The sequence below is a fragment of the Delphinapterus leucas genome, chromosome 17 (genome assembly GCF_059928025.1).
Source record: "Delphinapterus leucas isolate spDelLeu-1000000601 "Yukka" chromosome 17, BTC_Dleu_Yukka2, whole genome shotgun sequence".
In the NCBI taxonomy this organism is placed as follows: Eukaryota; Metazoa; Chordata; class Mammalia; order Artiodactyla; family Monodontidae; genus Delphinapterus; species Delphinapterus leucas.
The window spans coordinates 37,553,642-37,576,131 of record NC_143145.1 but is presented as its reverse complement, the minus strand read 5'-3'; the positions used below and the strand labels follow the sequence as shown (position 1 = coordinate 37,576,131).

General features: G+C 37.8%; 1 protein-coding gene across 1 annotated transcript in view; it reads right to left on the bottom strand.

Moving 5' to 3' along the window:
• Positions 1 to 2,944: 2,944 nt before the first annotated feature.
• The window catches only part of RGS22 (regulator of G protein signaling 22), a 155,768-nt gene continuing 136,222 nt past the window's right edge, over positions 2,945 to 22,490 (bottom strand). Inside the window, exons 24-25 of the mRNA XM_089898589.1 lie at positions 3,576 to 3,669; positions 2,945 to 3,458 (exon numbers count right to left, since the gene is read on the bottom strand). Coding sequence (XP_089754715.1) covers positions 3,328 to 3,458; positions 3,576 to 3,669 — 225 coding nt within the window. The 3' untranslated portion in view covers positions 2,945 to 3,327. The remainder of the gene's footprint in view (positions 3,459 to 3,575; positions 3,670 to 22,490) is intronic.

Below are 22,490 nucleotides of genomic sequence, written 5' to 3'. Positions count from 1 at the left end.
GTGCAAGATATATGTAATAGAAATAGCTGAAGAAAAAAAGAAAGGAACAGAGGAAATACTTGAAGTAATAATGACAGAGTTTTTCAAAATTAATGACAGACATGAAACTACTGATCCAGTAATCTCAGAGATCACAAGCAGGACATATACAAAAAAATCTACACCTAGACATATAGTATTTGAATTGTGGAAAATCAAAGATGAAGAGAAAATCTTGAAAGAAGCCGGGGGACAAGAAAAGAATTGCATTTGCCTTCTCTTCAGAAACCATGCAAGCAAGAAGAGAGTGAAGTATTTGAAGGGTTGAAAGAAAAAACCCCACTAACCTAGAATTTTTTATCTGGTGAAATTATCCTTCAAAAGTTAAGGAGAAATAAAGATGTCCTAAGGCAAACAACAGACCTTCTTTGAAAGAAATTTTAAAAGAAGTTCTTCAGAGAGAAGGAAAATGGTATGTCAGAAACTCAGATTTACACAAAGAAGAAAAGACCATTAGAGAAGGAATAAATGAAGGTAAAATAATAACTTTTATTTTTCTTATTCTTTATTGACCTAGGAGAAAACAGTTTGCTCAAAATAATGACAGCAATAATGCATTCAGTGATTACAGCTTATGGATAAGTGAATTCATTGACAGCAATATGATAAGCGACAGGAGTGAGAAATTGGAAAATTCTGTGAAAAGGTACTTGCATTACCCATGAAGCAGCAGAGTATTATTTGAAAGTGGATTTTTATTAGCTGTAAATGTATATTGCAAACTCTAGGGGCAACCAACAAGAAAATTTTAAAAAGAAGTATAATTGATATGCTGAGAGAAAATGGAATCACATAAAATGATCAGTTAAAATCAAAAGAAGGCAGAAAAGGGATGGAATCAAAAAAAAAAAAACAAAACAAAGGCAATGAATGGAAAAGAGATACAAACTTCTTGGCCAATATGGGGTATAGAGGAGTATGGGAGCAGAGGCAACTACAGGGTTCCAGTGCTTTAAAAAAAAAGTGTCCAAAAAACCACTGCTTTAGAAGAAAAATGATCTTTGAAGTGTACCTCCTGATACTTCCCCCCTTTACAATGTCTAATTCTTTAGAGAATTAGGAATGGTAGTTCCTATTTTGAATATACTTTCTGGGATCATAATAAGGTGAAAGTCTAAGGCTTCCAACCTGCTAAGCCAGGTCACAGTCCTTGGAGCTTCTGAGTCCTGAGGCCAACAGATGGTGAAGGTTCATCCTCCCAGATCATTTATTTCAGATTCTCCTTTCCCTCCAGGAAAGAGGATAGGAGGATGTATGTCTGGGTTCTCTCTGCTACAAGTGTAACTCCAGTTAATAAGAGGACTTTTGCCTTTTAAAGGTCTTCTCTTGCTACCCTAACAGTTTATCTCAAAGAGTGGTCTGTGGAATGCACATATCACACACACAACTAGGATGTTCATTAAAGAGGGAGATTCCTGGGTTCTGCTCAAGAACTACTGAATCAGACTCTCAGAGAGTGAGCCCAGGAATCGGCATTGCTAGCAAATGTTACAGTGAGTCTTATGCACACTAAAGTCTGGTTCTTACTGCTCTAATACACGGTTTCTTTAGAGTGGGATAGGGATAGGGATAAGGTGGGGAAGGCTTTTCCCTCTATGTTTTGGGTCAATTTATTGCTAGGAATATTAGTCCCCTAACCACTTGCTGAATATACCTGCTAACCAAATACAGCTAACCCTTGAACAACACAGAGGGTAGGGGTACTGAACCCTTCACAAAGTTGAAAATCTGTGTATAACTTATAGTAAGCCCCTGTATCCACGGTTCCTCTGTATGTGCAGTTCTGCATCTGTGGATTCAACCAACCACAGATCTTGCAGTAATGTAATGTTTACTATTGAAAAATATCTGCATATAAGTGGACCTGTGCAGTTCAAACCTGTGTTGTGCAATGGTCAACCGTATAGTGAGTGCTCAAGGAATATTTGTTGAAAGACTACTTGAGGAGCAAAACATAGTTCCTTAACGTGGGTGATAAGCAAAACATTTTGATTCTTCTAACCTAGATAGAAGTCATTTTATCCTAAATAAGTTTAAAAAATTTTTATAGTCTTGTATGTCGTGTGTACAGAAGAGACGTCATTTTCAAACTGTGGAAGTAAAACAAGGTAAACTTTATTTAGATGATAGGCTTGCTCTAAAGCAGACCGTCAAAAACTCACTTGAGCTTCCATGTTAGTTAAATTTGGTTTAAAGAATTCCTGCAAAAAAAAAAAAGAAGAAATGATTGAAACATAAGCTGCTAGAGAAAATTTAAATCCCAACCAACAAAAAAAGAAACGTACACAGAGTTGTAAGAAGGATCAAAAAAGTTAACAAATGTGTCAGCACACCCTAAATGTTGGAGGGACTGTGAGGTTGGTCTATGGGGTGGGGGAACTGACAGAGGGCACAGTGGGTAGGATAAATCAGAAGAGAAAAAAGATGAGCAGGCTAAGAGCATAAAGGCCTGCTCATCAAACCCTCCCAAGAACCAGAAAACTAAGGATTTTCAGAAACAAAAATCTAAGCTACAAGATGTAAGATAAGAGAAAGGGGGCTTTTACAGGGTTCTTTAAGTATTAGGTCAATGGGTTACACATACATTACATTATACTAGTATACTACTTTGTAAAGGCATTGTTAAACTCTAACACTAGTATCAAAACTGTATAATCACATCAGTATCTGTATGAGAGAAGGACCCCAGTTTGATTTTCAGTTCTTTCTTATATTCCCACCTTGGGAAAGTGGAACTTAGAAAAATTCAGCTTGGGAAACCTTGGGAAACTAAGCCCACTCTTCCATAAATGTTCTTTGTGGAAGAGAAGACTAGATAAGGAGTAGATAGAAGCAATAAATTATCATTCCCCAGGGGCCTTCCTATTCAGGAGACTGTGCCATTCAGAAGGGAGGCAAGGTGCTCCTAGCCATCAATTTGTTACTGGAGAGTGTAAGTGTATGTGTGTGTTTGTGTGTGTGTGTTTTGTGTGTGCACTGTGCAGGTGTGCACGTGCATTAGTGCGTGAGTCAGAGGGACATGGATGGGACTGATCAATTCAGTCTATGACTTATCTTGTACCTATCAGCAGCAGTGTATACACTTCTATGAGTGCTGTCACTCTGGAAATAGGATGTAGTGTTGGGTGTATGTCATAGTCTTTCCTCATCAGCAGAGGAGAAAAAAACAGAGACAGACGGAACACACACACTCTGAAATTCTCCTGACTTGGGAGTCAGAGCAGTTGGGAAGGAATCAGTCCTCATCCCTTCCTACCCTCTCCAGATGGCCAAGTGAGAGGTAGAGTTCTAACAATAAGGAAGAAAGAACTGAAGATAGACTATCACATGAAACTCACTCTGGATGTTGTGGGAAGATATGGTCTTTTTCAAAGACATAGCGGAAGCAGTAGACTTGAAATTTGTAAAAGATGGTGTGGCTGCACAAAAATAAGAGAAATAAGGGAAACAGTGAAGTAATAATTAACAAAGTCTGCTAATATTAATCTGTAATAGAAGATAACAAAGCAACCTTGTAAGCAAAGAACAAAAATTACCTGCAAACAACTTTCTTTCTAGTTCTTCTTGAATTTTAAGAAGAATCCTTTCCTGTTCTAAGGCTTCTATGTACTTTGAGTAGCACCAGGTCGGCTAAGAAAACAATTTTCAAAATTAATTTTGGAAATATTTGCCCCAGTAAATAAACTGAAGGTAAGATAATATCAGCTCCCTCATTTAAACCGTTTACGCTAGAACATATAAAGAAACGTGCACATTTCAAAAATTTATATGAATTTTCATAAACAGAACTTACTGATTTAAACTTTTAACTGGGTACCAAAAATTATTACGGATCTACATTTACGTAGATATGTTTATGATGAAGTAAAGGGATTTTTCTATAGCCTTGACCTAAATTTTTAATAATTTAAATTTTCTTCTAGTTTTATTGAGATGTAATTGACATATAGCACTGTTTAAGTTAAAGGTGTACAACAATAATGATTTGACTTACACACATCATGAAATGATCACAAGAGGTTTGGAAAACACCTATCATCTCATATAGATATAATATTAAAGACATAGAAAAAAGAATTTTTTCCTTATGATGAGAAGTCTTAGGATTTACTCTCTTAACAGTTTTCATTTGTAACATACAGCAGTGTTCATTATTTTTACCATGTTGTACATTACCTACTTAGTACTTACCTTATAACTGAAAACTTGTACTTTAGATTACATTCATCTAATTCACCCTCCCTCCACCCTCCACCTCTAGTAGCCACAAATCTGATCTCTTTTTCACCGAGTTTGTTTGTTTTGGAAGTATAATTGACCTACAACACCAAGCTAGTTCCTGGTGCACAACACAGTGATTCGATATTTCTATATGTTAAAAATGATCACCATGATAAGTCTAGTTGTCATCTGTCACAATATATTACATAATTATTGACTATATTCCCACATTATACATTTCATACCTGTGACTCATTTATTTTGTAACTGAAAGTTCGTACCTCTCACTACCACTTACCTATTTCTCTCCTCCTACCAATACCCTCCCCTCTGGCACCTGTTTGTTCTCTGTGTCTAAGACTCTGTTTCTGTTTGGTTCCGTTTGTTCATTTGTCTATCTCTGACTTATTTCACTTAGCATAATACACCATAGGTCCATCATGTTATCACAAATGGCAGGATTTCATTCATTTTATGGCTGAGTAATATTCTGGTGTGTGTGTGTGTGTGTGTGTACCACTTCTTCTTTATCCATTCATATATTGATTGGCACTTAGGTTGCTTCCATATCTTGGCTACTGTAAATAATCTTGCAATGAACATAGGGGTGAATGTATCTTTTAGAATCGGTGTTTTTGTTTTCTTCACAAATACTCAGTAGTGGAACTGCTGGATCCTATGGTAGTTCTAGTTTTACGTTTTTGAGGACTTTCCATACTGTTTTTTCAGAGTGGTTACACCAATTTACATTCTCACCAACAGAGTACAAGTGTTACATTTTCTGCACATCCTTGCAAAACTTATTTGTTTCTTGTTTTGTTTTTTCATTTACTTATTTTTTAACATCTTTATTGGAGTACAATTGCTTTACAATGGTGTTAGTTTCTGCTGTATAACAAAGTGAATCAGCTAGATGTATACATATATCCCCATATCTCCTCCCACTTGCGTCTCCCTCCAACCCTCCCTATACCACCCCTCTAGGGGGACACAAAGTACCTAGCTGATATCCCTGTGCTATGCAGCTGCTTCCCACTAGCTAACTATTTTACAATTGGTAATGTATATATGTCCATGCCACTCTCTCACTTCGTCCCAGATTACCCTTCCCCTTCCCCATGTCCTCAAGTCCATTCTCTATTTCTGCGTCTTTATTCCTGTCCTGACCCTATGTTCTTCAGAACCATTGGTTTTCTTTTCCTTTTTTTTTAAGAATCCATATATATGTGTTAACATATGGTATTTGTATTTATCTATCTGACTTACTTCCCTCTGTAGGACACTCTCTCGGTCCATCCAACTCACTGCAAATAACGCAATTTCAGTTCTTTTTATGGCTGAGTAATATTCCATTGTATATATGTGACACATCTTCTTTATCCATTCATCTGTCGATGGACACTTAGGTTGCTTCCATGACCTGGCTACTATAAATAGTCCTGCAATGAACATTGTGCTACATGACTCTTTTTGACTTATGGTTTTCTCAGGGTATATGCCCAGTAGTGGGATTGCTGGGTCGTATGGTAGTTCTTTTTTAGTTTTTTAAGGAACCTTGATACTGTTCTCCATAGTGGCTGTATCAATTTACATTCCCAACAACAGTGCAAGAGGGTTCCCTTTTCTCCACACCCTCTCCAGCATTTATTGTTTGTAGATTTTTTGATGATGGCCATTCTGCCTGATGTGAGGTGATATCTCATTGTAGTTCTGATTTGCATTTCTCTAATGATTAATGATGTTGAGCAGTCTGTCATGTGTATGTTGGCAATCTGTATATCTTCTATGGAGAAATGTCGATTTAGGTCTTCTGCCCATTTTTGGATTGGGTTGTTTGTTTCTTTGATATTGAGCTGCATGAGCTGCTTGTATATTTTGGAGATTAATCCTTTGTCAGTGGCTTGGTTTGCAAATGTTTTCTCCCATTCTGAGGGTTGTCTTTTCGTCTTGTAATAGTTTCCTTTGCTCTGCAAAGCTTTTAAGTTTCATTAGGTCCCATTTGTTTATTTTTGTTTTTATTTCCATTTCTCTAGGAGGTGGGTCAAAAAGGATCTTGCTGTGATTTATGTCATAGAGTGTTCTGCCTATGTTTTCCTCTAAGAGTTTGATAGTGTCTGGCATTACATTTAGGTCTTCAATCCATTTTGAGTTTATTTCTGTGTATGGTGTTAGGGAGTGTTCTAATTTCATTCTTTTACATGTAGCTGTACAGTTTTCCCAGCACCATTTATTGAAGAGGCTGTCTTTTCTCCATTGTATATTCTTGCCTCCTTTATCAAACACAAGGTGACCATATGTGTGTGAGTTTATCTCTGGGCTTTCTATCCTTTTCCATCAATCTATATTTCTGTTTTTGTGCCAGTACCATACTGTCCTGATTACTGTACCTTTAGAGTATACTCTGAAGTCAGGGAGCCTGGCTCCTCCAGCTCCGTTTTTCTTTCTCAAGATTGTTTTGGCTATTCAGGGACTTTTGTATTTCCATAAAAATTGTGAAATTTTTTGTCCCAGTTTTTTGAAAAATGCCATTGGTGGGTTGATAAGGATTGCATTGAATCTGTAGATTGTTTGGGTAGTATAGTCATTTTCACAATGTTGATTCTTCCAATCCAAGAACATGGTATATCTCTCCATCTGTTTCTATCATCTTTAATTTCTTTCAACAGTGTCTTATAGTTTTCTGCATACAGGTCTTTGTTTCCTTAGGTAGGTTTATTCCAAGGTATTTTATTCTTTTTGTTGCAATGGTAAATGGGAATGTTTTCTTAATTTCTCTTTCAGATTTTTCATCATTAGTGTATAGGAATGCAAGAGATTTCTGTGCATTAATTTTGTATCTTGCTTCTTTACCAAATTCATTAATTAGCTCTAGTAGTTTTCTGGTGGCATCTTTAGGATTCTCTATGTACAGCATAATGTCATCTGCAAACAGTGTCAGTTTTACTTCTTCTTTTCCAACTTGGATTCCTTTTATTTCTTTTTCTTCTCTGATTTCTGTGGCTAAGACTTCCAAAACTACGTTGAATAATAGTGGTGAGAGTGGGCAACCTTGTCTTGTTCCTGATCTTAGTGGAAATAGTTTCAATTTTTCACCATTGAGAACGATGCTGGCTCTTGGTTTGTCATATATGGCCTTTATTATGTTGAGGTAAGTTCCCTCTATGCCTACTTTCTGGATGGTTTTTTATGATAAATCGGTGTTGAATTTTGTCAAAAGCTTTTTCTGCATCTATTGAGATGATCATATGGTTTTCATCCTTCAGTTTCGTAATATGGTGTATCACATTGATTGATTTGTGTATATTGATGAATCCTTGCATTTCTGGGATAAACCCTGCTTGATCATGGTGTATGATCCCTTTAATGTGCTGTTGGATTCTCTTTGCTAGTATTTTATTGAGGATTTTTGCATCATTTTCATCAGTGATATTGGCCTGTAGTTTTCTTTTTTTGTGACATCTTTGTCTGGTTTTGGTATCAGGGTGATCGTGGCCTAACAGAATACGTTTCAGAGTGTTCCTCCCTCTGCTATATTTTGGAAGAGTTTGAGAAGGATAGGTGTTAGCTCTTCTCTAAATGTGTGATAGAATTCGCCTGTGAAGCAATCTGGTCCTGGGTTTTTGTTTGTTGGAAGATTTTGAATCACAGTTTCAATTTCAGTGCTTGTGTTTGGTCTGTTTATATTTTCTATTTCATCCTGTTTCAGTCTCAGAAGGTTGTGCTTTTCTAAGAATTTGTCCATTTCTTCCATGTTGTTCATTTTATTGGCATATAGTTGCTTGTAGTGATCTCTCATGATCCTTTGTATTTCTGCAGTGTCAGTTGTTACTTCTCCTTTTTCATTTCTAATTCTATTGATTTGAGTCTTCTGCCTTTTTTTACTCGATGAGTCTGGCTAATGGTTTATCAATTTTGTTTATCTTCTCAAAGAACCAGCTTTTAGTTTTATTTGTCTTTGCTACTGTTTCCTTCATTCTTTTTCATTTATTTCTGATCTGATCTTTATGATTTCTTTCCTTCTGCTAACTTTGGGATTTTTTTTTTCTTCTCTCTCTAATGACTTTAGGTGTAAGGTTAGGTTGTGTATTTGAGATGTTTCTTGTTTCTTAAGGTAGGATTGTAGTGCTATAAAATTCCCTCTTAGAACAGCTTTTGCTGCATCCCAAAGGTTTTGGCTCGTCGTGGTTTCATTTTCATTTGCTTCTAGGTATTTTTTGATTTCCTCTTCGATTTCTTCAGTGATCTCTTGGTAGTGTATTGATTAGCCTCCATGTGTTTGTATTTTTTAGATTTTTTCCTGTAATTGATATCTAGTCTCATAGCTTTGTGGTCGGAAAAAATACTTGATATGATTTCAATTTTCTTAAATTTACCAAGCCTTGATTTGTGACCCAAGATATGGTCTATCCTGGAGAATGTCCCATGAGCACTTAGGAACAACAGTGTATTCTGTTGTTTTTGGATGGAATGTCCTATGAATATTATTTAAGCTCCTCTTTTTTAACGTATCATTTAAAGTTTGTGTTTCCTTATTTATTTTCAATTTGGATGATCTATCCATTGGTGAAAGTGGGGTGTTAAAGTCCCTTACTGTGATTGTGTTACTGTCGATTTCCCCTTTTATGGCTGTTAGCATTTGTCTTATGTATTGAGGTGCTCTTATGTTGGGTGTATAAATATTTACAATTGTTATATCTTCTGCTTGGATTGATCCCTTGATCATTATGCAGTGTCCTTCTTTTTTCTTATGATAGTCTTTATTTTAAAGTCTCTTTTGTCTGATATGAGTATTGCTACTCTGCTTTCTTTTGATTTCCATTTGCATGGAATATCTTTTTCCATCCCCTCACTTTCAGTATGTATGTGTCCCTAGGTCTAAGGTGGGTCTCTTGTAGACAGCATATACACGGGTCTTGTTTTTGTATCCATTCAAGGCAGTCTATGTCTTTTGGTTGGAGCATTTAATCCATTTACATTTAAGGTAGTTATCGATATGTATGTTCCTATTACCATTTTGTAAATTGTTTTGGGTTTGTTATTGTAGGTCTTTTCCTTTTCTTGTGCTTCCTGCCTAGAGAAGTTCCTTTAGCATTTGTTGTAAAGCTTGTTTGGTGGTGCTGAATTCTCTTAGCTTTTCTCTGTAAAGGTTTTGATTTTCCGGTGAATCTGAATGAGATTCTTGGTGGGTAGAGTAACCTTGGTTGTAGGTTTTTCCCCTTCATCACTTTAAAAGTGTCCTGCCACTCCCTTCTGGCTTGCACAGTGTCTGCTGAAAGATCAGCTGTTAACCTTATGGGGATTCCCTTGTATGCTATTTGTTGCTTTTCCTTTGCTCCTTTTAATATTTTTTCTTTGTATATAATTTTTGATAGTTTGATTAATATGTGTTTTGGCTTGTTTCTCCTTGGATTTACCCTGTATGGGATTCTCTGTGCTTCCTGGAGTTGATTGACTATTTCCTATTCCATATTAGGGAAGTTTTCATCTATAATCTCTTCAAATATTTTCTCAGTCCATTTCTTTTTTTCTTCTTCTGGGACCCCTATAATTAGAATGTTGGTGCCTTTAATGTTGTCCCAGAGGTCTCTGAGACTGTCCTCAATTCTTTTCATTCTTTTTTCTTTATTCTGCTCTGAGGTCGTTATTTCTACTATTTTATCTTCCAGGTCATTTATTCATTTTTCTGTCTCAGTTATTCTGTTATTGATTCCTTCTAGAGAATTTTTAATTTCATTTATTGTGCTTGTTCATCATTGTTTGTTTTCTCTTTAGTTCTTCTAGGTCCTTGTTAAACGTTTCTTGTATTTTCTCCACTCTATTTCCAAGATTTTGGATCATGTTTACTATCATTACTCTGAATTCTTTTTCAGGTAGGCTGCCTATATCCTCTTCATTTGTTTGGTCTGGTTGGGTTTTTACCCTGCTCCTTCGTCTGCTGTGTATTTCTCTGTCTTTTCATTTTGCTTAACTTACTGTGTTTGGTGTCTACTTTTTGCAGGCTGCAGGTTCGTAGTTCCCATTATTTTTGGTGTCTGCCCACAGTGGGTAAGGTGGTTCAGTGGGCTCTGTAGGCTTCCTGGTGGAGGGGACTGGTGCCTGTGTTCTGGTGCATGAGACTGGATCTTGTCTTTCTTGTGGGCAGGACCGCGTCCGGTAGTGTGTTTAGGGGTGTCTGTGACCTTATTATGATTTTAGGCAGCCTCTCTGCTAATGTGTGGGGTTGTGTTCCTGTCTTGGTAGTTGTTTGGCATAGTGTGTCCAGCACTATAGCTTTCTAGTTGTTGAGTGGAGCTGGGTCTTAGTGTTGAGATGGAGATTTGTGTGAAAGCTTTTGCCGTTTGATATTATGTGGGGCCGGGAGGTCTCTGGTGGACCAATGTCCTGAATTTGGCTCTCCCACTTCAGAGGCTCATGCCTGACACCCGGCCGGAGCACCAAGGTCCTGTCAGCCACTCGGCTCAGAAGTAAAGGGAGAAAAAAAGAAAGATAGGAAAAAATATAATAAAATAATGTTAGTAAATTAAAAAAATATTATTAAAAATAAAAAAGTAATAAAAAATCAGGAAGAGAACAACCAAACCAAAAAAGAAATCCACCAATGATAACAAGTGCTAAAAACTATACCCCCCCTAAAAAAACAAAGACAGACAGATCTGTAGGACAAATGGTAAAAGCAAACCTATATAGACAAAATCACACAAAGAAACATGCACATACATACTCACAAAAAGAGCAAAAGGAAAAAAATATATATATATAAAAAAGGAAGAGAGCAACCAAATCAATAAACACATCTACCAATGATAATAAGCTCTAAATACTAAACTAAAGTAAACATAAAACCAGAAACAAATTAGATGCAGAAAGTAAACCCCAGGTCTACAGTTGCTCTCAAAGTCCATCACCTCAATTTTGGGATGATTCGTTGTCTATTCAGGTATTCCACAGATGCAGGTACATCAAATTGATTGTGGAGATTTAATCCGCTGCTCCTGAAGCTGCTGGGAGAGATTTCCCTTTCTCTTCTTTGTTTGCACAGCTCCTGGTGTTCAGCTTTGGATTTGGCCTCGCCTCTGCGAGTAGGTGAGTAGGTCGCCTGAGGGCGTCTATTCCCCACCCAGACAGGCCGGGGTTAAAGGAGCGGCTAATTAGGGGGCTATGGCTCACTCAGGCCAGGGGGAGGGAGGGGTATGGAATGTAGGGCGAGCCTGTGGTGGCAGAGGCCAGCGTGATGTTGCAACAGCCTGAGGCGTGCCGTGTGCTCTCCCAGGGAAGTTGTCCCTGGATCACGGGACCCTGGCAGTGGTGGGCTGCACAGGCTCCTGGGAGGGGTGGTATGGATAGTGACCTGTGCTTTCACACAGGCTTCTTGGTGGCTGCAGTAGCAGCCTTAGTGTTTCATGCCCATCTCTCGTGTCTGTGCTGGTAGCCGTGGTTCGTGCCCATCTCTGGAGCTCGTTTAGGCAGTGCTCTGAATCCCCTCTCCTTGCACACTCCGAAACAATGGTCTCTTGCCCCTGAGGCAGTTCCAGACTTTTTCCTGGACTCCCTCCTGGCTAGCTGTGGTGCACTAGCCCCCTTCAGGCTGTGTTCATGCAGCCAACCGCAGTCCTCTCTCTGGGGTCTGACCTCTGAAGCCCAAGCCTCAGCTCCCAGCCCCCACCCACCCTGGCAAGTGAGCAGACAAGCCTCTCAAGCTGGTAAGTCCTGGTCAGCACTGATCCTCTGTGTGGGAATCTCTCCGCTTTGCCCTCTGCACCCCTGTTTCTGCACTCTCCTTGTGGCTCTGAAGCTTTCCCTCCACCCACCCCCTGTCTCTGCCAGTGAAGGGGCTTCCTAGTGTGTGGAAACTTTTCCTCCTTCACAGCTCCCTCCCAGAGGAGCAGATCCTGTCCCTATTCTTTTGTCTGTGTTTTTCCTTTTCTCCTTTGCCCTACCCAGGTACCTGGGGAGTTTCTTGCCTTTTGGGAAGTCTGAGGTCTTCTGCCAGCGTTCAGTAGGTGTTCTGTAGGAGTTGTTCCACATGTAGATGTATTTTTGATGTATTTGTGCGAAGGAAGGTGATCTCCATGTCTTACTCCTCTGCCATCTTAAAGGTCCCTCATTGTGATTTGCATTTGCATTTTCCAGTGGTTAGTGATGTTGAGCATCTTTTCATGTGCCTGTTGGCCACCCATATGTGTTCTTTGAAAAAATGTCTATTCAGGACCTCTGTCCCATTTTTTACTTGAGTTGTTTGCTTTTTCAATATAGAGTTGTATGAGTTCTCTGTATAGTTTGGATAGTAACCCTTTGGATATATTGTTTGCACATATCTTCTCCCATTCAGTAGGTGACCTTTTTGTTTTGTTGATAGTTTCCCTCACTGTGGATAAGCTTTTTAGTTTGATGTAGTGCCATCTGTTTATTTTTGCTTTTGTTTCCTTTGCCTAAGGAGACATATCCAAAAATTTTACTAAGATGGGGGTATAGCTCAGTGGTAGAGCATTTGACTGCAAAAAATTTACTAAGACGGGGGTATAGCTCAGTGGTAGAGCATTTGACTGCAAAAATTTTACTAAGACAGATGTCAAAGAATGCACTGCCTATGCTTTCTTCTAGAAGTTTTATGGTTTCAGGTCTTATAGTTAAGCCTTTAATCCATTTTGAGATTTATGTATATGGTGTGAGAAAGTGGTCCAGTTTGATTCTTTTGCATGTAGCTGTTCAGTTTTTCCAACACCATTTAAAAAAAATATTTATTGATTGATTGATTTAGGCTGCACCGAGTCTTAGTTGCGGCATGAAAACTCTTAGTTGTGGCATGCGAACTCTTAGTTGCGGCATTCATGAGGGATGTAGTTCCCCAACGAGGGGTTGAACGCGGGCCCCCTGCATTGGGAGCACAGTCTTACTCACTGGACCACCAGGGAAGTCCCAACACCATTTACTGAAGAGGTTGTCTTTTCCACATTACATATTCTTGCCTACTTTGTTATGGATTAATTGCCCATATCATTGTGGAATCATTTCTGGGCTCTTTATTTGGTTCCATTGATATATGTGTCTGATTCTGTGCCAGTAACATACTGTTTTGAAAACTGTAGCTTTGTAGTATAGTTTGAAATGAGGGATGTGTGATATCTCCTGTTTTTGTTCTTCTTTCTTAAAAGTGTTTTGGCTATTCGAGGTCTTCTGTGTTTCTCACAGAATTATTTCTTCTATTTCTGTGATGAATGCCATTGGTATTTTGATAAGCATTGCACTGAATCTGTAGATTGCCTGGGTATGTGGTCATTTTAACAATATTAATTCTTTCAATCCATGAGCACAGTATATCTTTCCATCTGTTTGTGTCATCTTCAATTACTTTCATAGGTACCTTGTAGTTTTCTGAGTACAGATCTTTTATCTCCTTCGTTAGATTTATTCCGAGATATTTTATTCTTTTGAATGTGAATAGGATTGTTTTCATTTCTCTTTCTGGTAGTTTGTTGTTATTGTGCAGAAATGCAACAGATTTCTGTATATTAATTTTGTATCCTGCAACTTTACTGAATTCACTGACGAGTTCTAGTAGTTATTTCGTGGTGTTTATAGGATTTTCTATATATAGTATCATGCCATCTATAAACAGTGACAGTTTTACTTCTTCCTTCCCAATTTGTATTCAATTTATTTCTTTTTCTTGCCTAATTGCTGTGGCTAGGACTTTCAATACTATGTTGAATAAAAGTGACCAGAGTGGGTATACTTGTCTTTGTCCTGATCTCAGAGGAAATGCTTTTAGCTTTCCATCACTGAGTTGATGTTAGCTGTGCACCTGTTATATATAGCCTTATTATATTGGGGTATGTTCCTTTATACCCACTTTGTTGAGTATTTTTATCATAAATATGAATTTTGTTAAAAGCTTTTTCTTCATCTATTGAGATGATTATATGATTTCTATTCTTCAGTTTGTTAATGTGGTGTATCACATTGATTGATTTGCAAATACTGAACCATCCTTGTATCAGTGGGATAAATGCCACATGATCATGGTGTAAGATCCTTTTAATGTATTGTTGAATTTGGTTTCCTAATATTTTGTTGAGGATTTTCGCAGCTATGCTCATCAGTAATATTGGCCTGTAATTTTTTCATGTGTGATAACTTTTTCCAGTTTTGGTATCAGGGTGATGCTGGCCTCATAGATTGAGTAGGGAAGCATTCCTTCCACTGCAATTTTTTGAAATAGTTTGAGAAGGATAGGTGTTAACTGTTCTCTAAATGTTTGATAGATTGAAATGTGAAACCATCTGGTCCTGGAACTTTTTGATTACTGAATCAACTTCTTTACTGTTAATTGGCCTGTTCGTATTTCCTATTTCTTTCCGATTCGGTCTTGAGAGATTGTACATTTCTAGGAATTTGTCCATTTCATCTGGGTTGTCCGTTTTAATGACATGTAATTGTTTGTAGTAATCTCTTATGCTCCTTTGTATTTCTATGGTGCCAATGTAACTTCTCCTTCTTCATTTCTGATTTTATTGATTTGAGCTCTTTCTCATTTTTTCTTGGTAAGTCTTGCTAAAGGTTTATCACTTTTGTTTATCTTTTCAAAAACCAGTATTTGGTTTCATTGATCTTTTATTTGCATTTTTTGGTCTCTATCTTATTTATTTCCTCTCTGATCTTTATTATTTCCTTCCTTCTGTGACTTTGAGCTTCATTTATTCTTCTTTATCTAATTCTGTTAGATGATAGGTTAGGTTGTTTATTTGAGATATTTCTTCTTTCTTGAGGAAGGCCTATATGGCTATAAACTTCCCTCTTAGAACTACTTTTGCTGCATCCCATATAGTTTTAAAAAATTGAAGTATAGCTGATTTACAATGTTGTGTTAATTTCTGCTGTACAGCAAAGTGATTCAGTTATATATATATTATACATATACACACAAACATACAACCTTTTAAATATTGTTTTCCATTATGGCTTGTTACAAGATATTGAACATAGTTCCCTGTGCTATACAGTAGTAGGACCTATTGCTTATCCATTCTATATATACTAGTTTGCATTTGCTAGCCCCAAACTCCCTCTCCATTCCTCCCCCACCCCCAACTTCCTTGGCAACCACAAGTCTGTTCTCTATGTCTGTGAGTCTGTTTCTCTTTTGTAGATAAGTTCATTTGTGTCATATTTTAGATTCCACATATAAGTGATATCATACGGTATTTGTCTTTCTTCTTGTGACTTACTTCACTTAGTATGATCATCTCTAGGTCTACCCATGTTGCTGCAAATAGCATTATTTCATTCTTTTTTATGGCTGAGTAGTATTACATTGTATATATGTACCACATCTTCTTTACTCATCTGTTGATGGACATTTAGGTTGTTTCCAGGGCTTGGCTATTGTAAATAGTACTGCTATGAACACAGAGGTGCATGTATCTTTTTGAATTATTGTCTGCATATATGCCCAGAAGTGGGATTGCTGGATCATATGGCAACTCTATTTTTAGTTTTTTGAGGAAACTCCATACTGTTTTCCATAGTGGTTGTACCAATTTACATTCCCATCAACAGTGTAGGACGGTTCCCTTTTCTCCACACCCTCTCCAGCATTTGTTATTTGTAGATTTTTTTTTAATGATGGCCATTCTGACTGGTGCAAGGTGGTACCTCATTGCAGTTTTGATTTGCATTTCTCTAATAATTAGAGATGTTGAGCATCTTTTCATGTGTCTGTTGGCCATCTGTATGTCTTCTTTGGAGAAATGTCTGTTTAGGTTTTCTGCCCATTTTTCAATTGGGTTGTTTTTTGTTGTTGTTGTTGAGTTGTATGAGCTGTTTGTATATTTTAGAAGTTAAGCCCTTGTTGGTTGCATCATTTGTAAATATTTTCTCCCATTCCATAGGTTGTCTTTTCCTTGTGTGGTTTCCTTTGCCATACAAAAGCTTGTCAGTTTGATTCACTCCAATTTATTTTTGCTTTTATTTCTATTGTCTTGGGAGACTGACCTAAGAAAACATTGCTATGATTTATGTCAGAGAATGTTTTGCCTATGACCTCTTCTAGGAGTTTTATGGTGTCTTACGTTTAAGTCTTTAAGCCATTTTGAGTTTATTTTTGTGTATGGTGTGAGGGTATGTTCTAACTTCATTGGTTCACATGTGACTGTCCAACTTTCCCAACAGCACCTGCTGAAGAGACTGTCTTTTTCCCATTGTATATTCTTGCCTCCTTTGTCAAAGATGAATTGACCATAGGTATGTGGGTTTGTTTCTGGGCTCTCTATTCTGTTCCATCGAGCCATATGTCTGTTTTTGTGCCAATACCACGCTGCTTTGATTACTGTGTCTTTGCATCCCATACAGTTTTGAGTGTTGCATTTCCATTTTCATTTATCTGGAGGTATTTTCTAGTTTCCTCTTTGATTTCTTCATTGACCCATTGGTTTTCTAGTAGGTTGTTGTTTAGTCTCCACGTGTTCATTCTTTTCCCACTTTTCTTTAATTGATTCCTCGTTCCATAACATTTGTTAGAGAAAATGCTTGATGTAATTTCTATCCTCTTAAATTTGTTGAGACTTGTTTTGTGGCCTAACATGTGATCTATCCTTGAGAATGTTTCATGTGCACTCAAAAAGAATGTGTATTCTTCTGCTTTAGGATGTAATGTTCTGTAGATATCTATTAAGTCCAACTGGTCCATTGTGTTATTTAAGACCACTTATGCCATATTGATTTTCTTTCTGGATGATCCGTCCATTGATGTAAGTGGACTACTCCTACTATTTATATTATTGTCAATTTTTCCCTTTAGGTCTGTTAACATTTGCTTTATATATTTAGGTGCTCCTGTATTAGGTGCATATATGTTAATGAGTATACTATTCTCTTCTTGTATTGATTCTTTTATCATTATATAATGCTCTTCTTTTTCTTTTGTTATAGTCTTTATTTTAAAGTTTATTTTGTCTGAGTATTGCTACTGGAAGTTTGCCATTTCCATTTGCATGAAATTCCTTTTTCCATACCCTCACTTTCAATCTGTGTGTCTTTAGCTCTGATATGAATCTCCTGTAAGCAACATGTAGCTGGATTTTTTTTTTAATCCAATCAGCCACCCTATGACTTTTCATTGGAGTATCTAGTCCATTGACATTTAAAGTGATTATTGATAAGTATGTACTTATTTTGTAACTTGTTTTCTGATTGTTTCTGTAGTTCTTTTCATTTCTTCTTCTTTTAGTTTATTCCCTTGTGGTTTGATGATTTTCTTTAGTGGTATGCCTGTGTTCCTTTCTCTCCAATTTCTATGTATTAATTGTGGGGGTTTGATTTGTGGTTTTAATGGGGTTCATATATGTTGATGTAAAACTATATTTGTTTTAAACTGATAATCATTTAAGTTCAAACATATTCTAAAATCTCTACATTTTTTACTCCCCTCCCCCAGGTTTTGTGTTTTTAATTTCATATTTAACATCTTCATGATTATCCCGTTTATTTAGTTATAATTGATTTTACAAGTTTTGTCTTTTAATCTTCATACTAGCTTATTTAGGTGGCTGATCCACAGCCTTTACTATATATTTGACTTTATTAGTGGGATTTTTCCTTTTCTATAAACTCTTCTTGCTGTAGCCTTTTATTTCCTCTTAGAGAAGACCCTTAAACACTCCTTTTAGGGCTAGTTTCATATTGAGAAACTCTTTCAGTTTTTGTTTGATAAGTTCTTTATCTCTCCTTCAGTTCTGAATGATAAACTTTCCAGGCAGATTATCCCAGGTTGTAGGTGTTTCCCTTTCAGCACTTTAAATATATCATGTCATTCCCTTTTGGCCAGCAAACTTTCTGCAGAAAAATTAGTTGATTGCCTTATGGGGCTGTATGTGGCTTTTTTTCTCTTGCTGCCTTTAAAATTTTCTCCTTATTGTTAACTTTTGCCAATTAATTATGATGTCTTGGTGTGGGTCTCTTTGGGTTCATCTTGTTTGGGACTCTCTGTATTTCCTATATCTGTATATCTATTTCCTTCTTCAGGTTTGGGTAATTTTCAGCCATAATTTCATGAAATACATTTTCAATCCCTTTCTCTCTTCTCATTTTGGGACCCATATAATGCGAATGTTAGTACACTTGACGTTGTCTTAGAGGTCCTTTAAACTGTCCTCATTTTAAAATTTTGGTGTTCTTTTTATTATTGGGTGATTTTAATTTTTCTCCCTTCCAGGTCACTTATGCATTCTTTTGTATCACACAGTCTCCTGTTAATCACTTCTAGTGTGTTTTTCATTTTAGGTGTTGTATTCCTCAGCTCTGACTGGTCCTTTTTTACATTTTCTAGTCCGTTGTTAAAATGTTCACTGTGTTTTCCATTATTTTCACAAGTTCAGTGAACATTCTTATTACTAATGCTATAAATTCTCTATGTGGTAAATTATTTATCTGTTTCATTTTTTTTTCAGAGTTTTTTCTTGTTCTTTCATTTGAGAAAAATTCCTCTGTCTTCTCATTTTAACTTTTTATATCTCTATGAAATTAGGTGAAACAGTTTACCTATCCTGGTCTTGAAGGGGTGTCCTTTTATGGGAGTGTCCCTATGCAGTCATCATGTGCCCAGTTGTTTGATGGGAGAGCTGGATATGAAGTGAGCACAGGTCACGTCTTCCCCCAGGTTGCTGTGGCAGCTATCACCTTTGTGGACTGAAGCCAGCACCAGGTATAAGCAAGGGCCTCTCCTATACTCAGTGTCCATCACCACCCTATCAGGGGTGGGGGTGGGTCCAAAATTGCTGGAGCAGAAGCACTGAGGATCAGTGCTTGTTGATCAGTGCTTGTTGATCAGTTGTTTTGTTGATTCTGAGCTGGTTCCTTTCCCTCTAAGTGTGCACTCTCCTCCCTCCTGATAATGGCACCTTCATCTTAGAAGGAAATAGCACCAAACAAAGAGGGGCCAGAGCAGGTGCCTGGTGCAGGCTGGGGCATGTGCTGGGATGGCCATGGGAAACTGGCCAGAGCCCTGGGTAGCTTCAATCTGCTTCCTCCACCTTGTTTTGTGAGTAAGCAAGCATGAGTGGAGTCTAGGCTTCTTACAGCCCTCCAGTAAGTCCTGCTGGTTTTCAAACCAGCTAAGGGGACTTGTCCTCCTGATGTTGGGTCTCAGAGCTGGGGTTCCCAACATGTACTTTGAACCCCTTACTCCCCAGGGAGGATCTCTGAGCCCATGATATCGCCCCCTCTTCTGTGTCTCCTTCTAGGGGTGCAGGTCCTGACCTGATTGCTTCCCTTCACTTCCTACCTGACTCTGTAGATCTTTCCTTACAGCCTTGGTTGTAGAACTGTCTTTCTGCAAATCTAGTTTGTTCTCACAAGTAGATGTATTTTTGATGTGTTTGTGGGGGACCTGAGTTCAGCATCCTCCTACTCTGCCATCTTGATCTCCCAATCAAAAGTAATTTTTGATTGGTATGTTTTTATTGCCATTTTATTATTTGTTTTGGGGTTGTTTTGTAGTTCATTTTCTTTCCTTTCTTCTTTTGTTCTCTTCCTTTTTTATTTGATGACTACCTTAATGTTATGTTTGTATTCCTTTTTCTCTTTTGAGTGTGTATGTGTTACAGATTTTTGGTTTGTGGTTACCATGAAGTTTATATATAGCAATCTCTCTATACATATGGTTATCTTATGTTGCTGATCTCTTAAGATCAAATGCATTTTAACAACCCTGCATTTTTCTACTGCTCCCCCCAAATTTGCTAGTTATGACTCCATATTTTATATCATTTTGTTTTTTTGTATCCCTTAACTACATATTGTGGATATAGATGATTTTATGACTTTTATTTTTCAACTTCTACTAGCTTTATAAGTGGTTAATACACTACCTTTACTATATATTTGCCTTTAACAATGGTATTTTTCCTTTTGTAATTTTCACATTTCTAGTTGTGGCCTTTTCTTTTCCATGTAGAGGAGTCCCTTTAACATTTCTCGTAAGGTTGGTTTCGTGGTGCTAAACTCTTTTAACTTTTTCTTTTCTGTAAAACTTTTGATATCTCCTTCAAATCTGAATGAAAGCCTTGCTGGGTAGGTTGTAGGTTTTCCCTTTCATCACTTTAAATATATCATGCCATTCCCAATTGGCCGGTAGAGTTTCTGCTGAAAAGTCAGCTGATAGCCTAATGGGAGTTCACTTACATATAACTTGTTGCTTTTTCCTTGAGCTTTTTTTTTTTTTTTTGCGGTACATGGGCCTCTCACTGCTGTGGCCTCTCCCGTTGCAGAGCACAGGCTCTGGACATGCAGGCCCAGTGGCCATGGCCCACGGGCCCAGCCGCTCCGCAGAATGTGGGATCCTCCCGGACCAGGGCACGAACCTGTGTCCCCTGCGTTGGCAGGCGGACTCCCAACCACTGCACCACAAGGGAAGCCCTCCTTGATGCTTTTAATAGTCTCTTTTTATGTTTAATTTTTGTCATTTTATTTTATTTTAGGTAAGAAGTGGGTTTATTTAGAGAGAAACACATCCACAGACAGAATGTGGGCCATCTCAGAAGGTGAGAGCGGCCTTGGGAGAAACACATTCCACAGACAGAGTGCAAGCCATCTTAGAAGGTGAGAAAGGCCTAATTTTTGCCATTTTAAATAGAACATGTCTTGTTACAGTCCTCTTTGGTTTGATCCTGTTTGGGACTCTGTGCTTCCCAGACCTGGATGTCTATTTCCTTTCCCAGGTTAGGGAAATTTTCAGCTATTATGTGTTCAAATAAGTTCTCCACCCCTTTCTCTCTCTTTCTTCTCCTTCTGGGACCTCTATAATGTGAATGTTAGTGTGGTTGATGTTGTCCCAGAAGTTTCTTAAACTGTCCTTATTAAAACATTTTTTTTCTTTTTTCTGTTCCACTTCAGTGATTTCCACTATTCTTTCAGTTCACTGATCTGTTCCTCTGTATCATTTTGTTGATTTCTTCTAGAGTATTTTTAATTTCAATTATTGCATTTTTCAGCTCTGTTTGGTTCATCTTTATATTTTCTAACTTTGTTAAAAACTTCTAACTCTGCTCATCCATTCTTCTCCCAAGTTCTTTGAGCATCTTCATGATCATTATCTTAAACTCTTTATTGAGTAGATTGCTTATCTCCACTTAGTTCTTCTTCTGGAGTTTTATCTTATTCCTCTGTTTGGAACATATTTCTTTGTCACCTCATTTTGACTATTCACTGTTTCATTTCTATGCATTTTGTAGGTTGGTTATGTTTCCTGATATTAGAGAAGTGGTCTTATGTAGGAAACATACTATGGGGCCAGAAGTGCACTCCTGTCTGGTCACCAGACCTATATGATTTAGGGATGCTCTCTCTGTGGACTGCCTGGGTCCTTCTGTTGTGGCAGGCTGACTTCTACAGGTGTGCTGGTAGGCGTGGCTGGCCCTGTCTGGTTGGTTGCCAGGACCTGCCTTGTGTACGGGCTGTCAGCCACTGGTAGGGAGGCTAGGTCCTGGCACAGCTGGCTGCAAGGTCAGGGAAGTCCTGGTCTTGGTCTACCGGTTGGCAGGACTGGGTCATGAGACTGGTTTTGGAGCTAATGTAGGCTTGCTGATTGGTGGGGCTATGTCCCAGGGCATCCCAGGATGGTGCTGGTCTATGAGTTGGTGGGTTAGGTCTTACAGCTGGCTGTGGGGCTGCTGTGGTCTTGGGGCTGTCTAGGCCCTTGATGTAAAGTTTTAAACTCCCTGGCCCTAGGTTGGTGGGGCAGGGATGTGAGTGTTTTGGTGTACTCCTTCTCAGTGAATCAATGTTGAAAAAGTTTTATAGATTTCTTGACAGCTATTCAGTCACATTTATACATTCAATTTGACTATGAGTTTAGGTGCTTAGGAAAGATCCAAGTTTTTCTTTGGGGGCGGGAATTATGCTTTTGGATCAATTACCATTCTTCAGTGTGCAAAATCTACCTGAAACAGATGCATATACAGAGCAGCCACACTTGCAAAATCATAGTGTATTATTATTTTACCAATTACTAGAGTAATTCAACATGTGTACCTTAATAGCAATAAGAATAAGAATAATTTATATTTATAAAATGCTTTTTGTTTCCAAAAGCTTTTTAGTTTCTTACAAAAGTCTTGAGATATATGACAGGATATCACCACCACCACCACCACCACCATCATCATCATCATTCCTTTCTCTCTCTTTCTCTCTTTAACAGATAAGGAAACAGGATCAAAGGAGAAGTGATTTTTTTT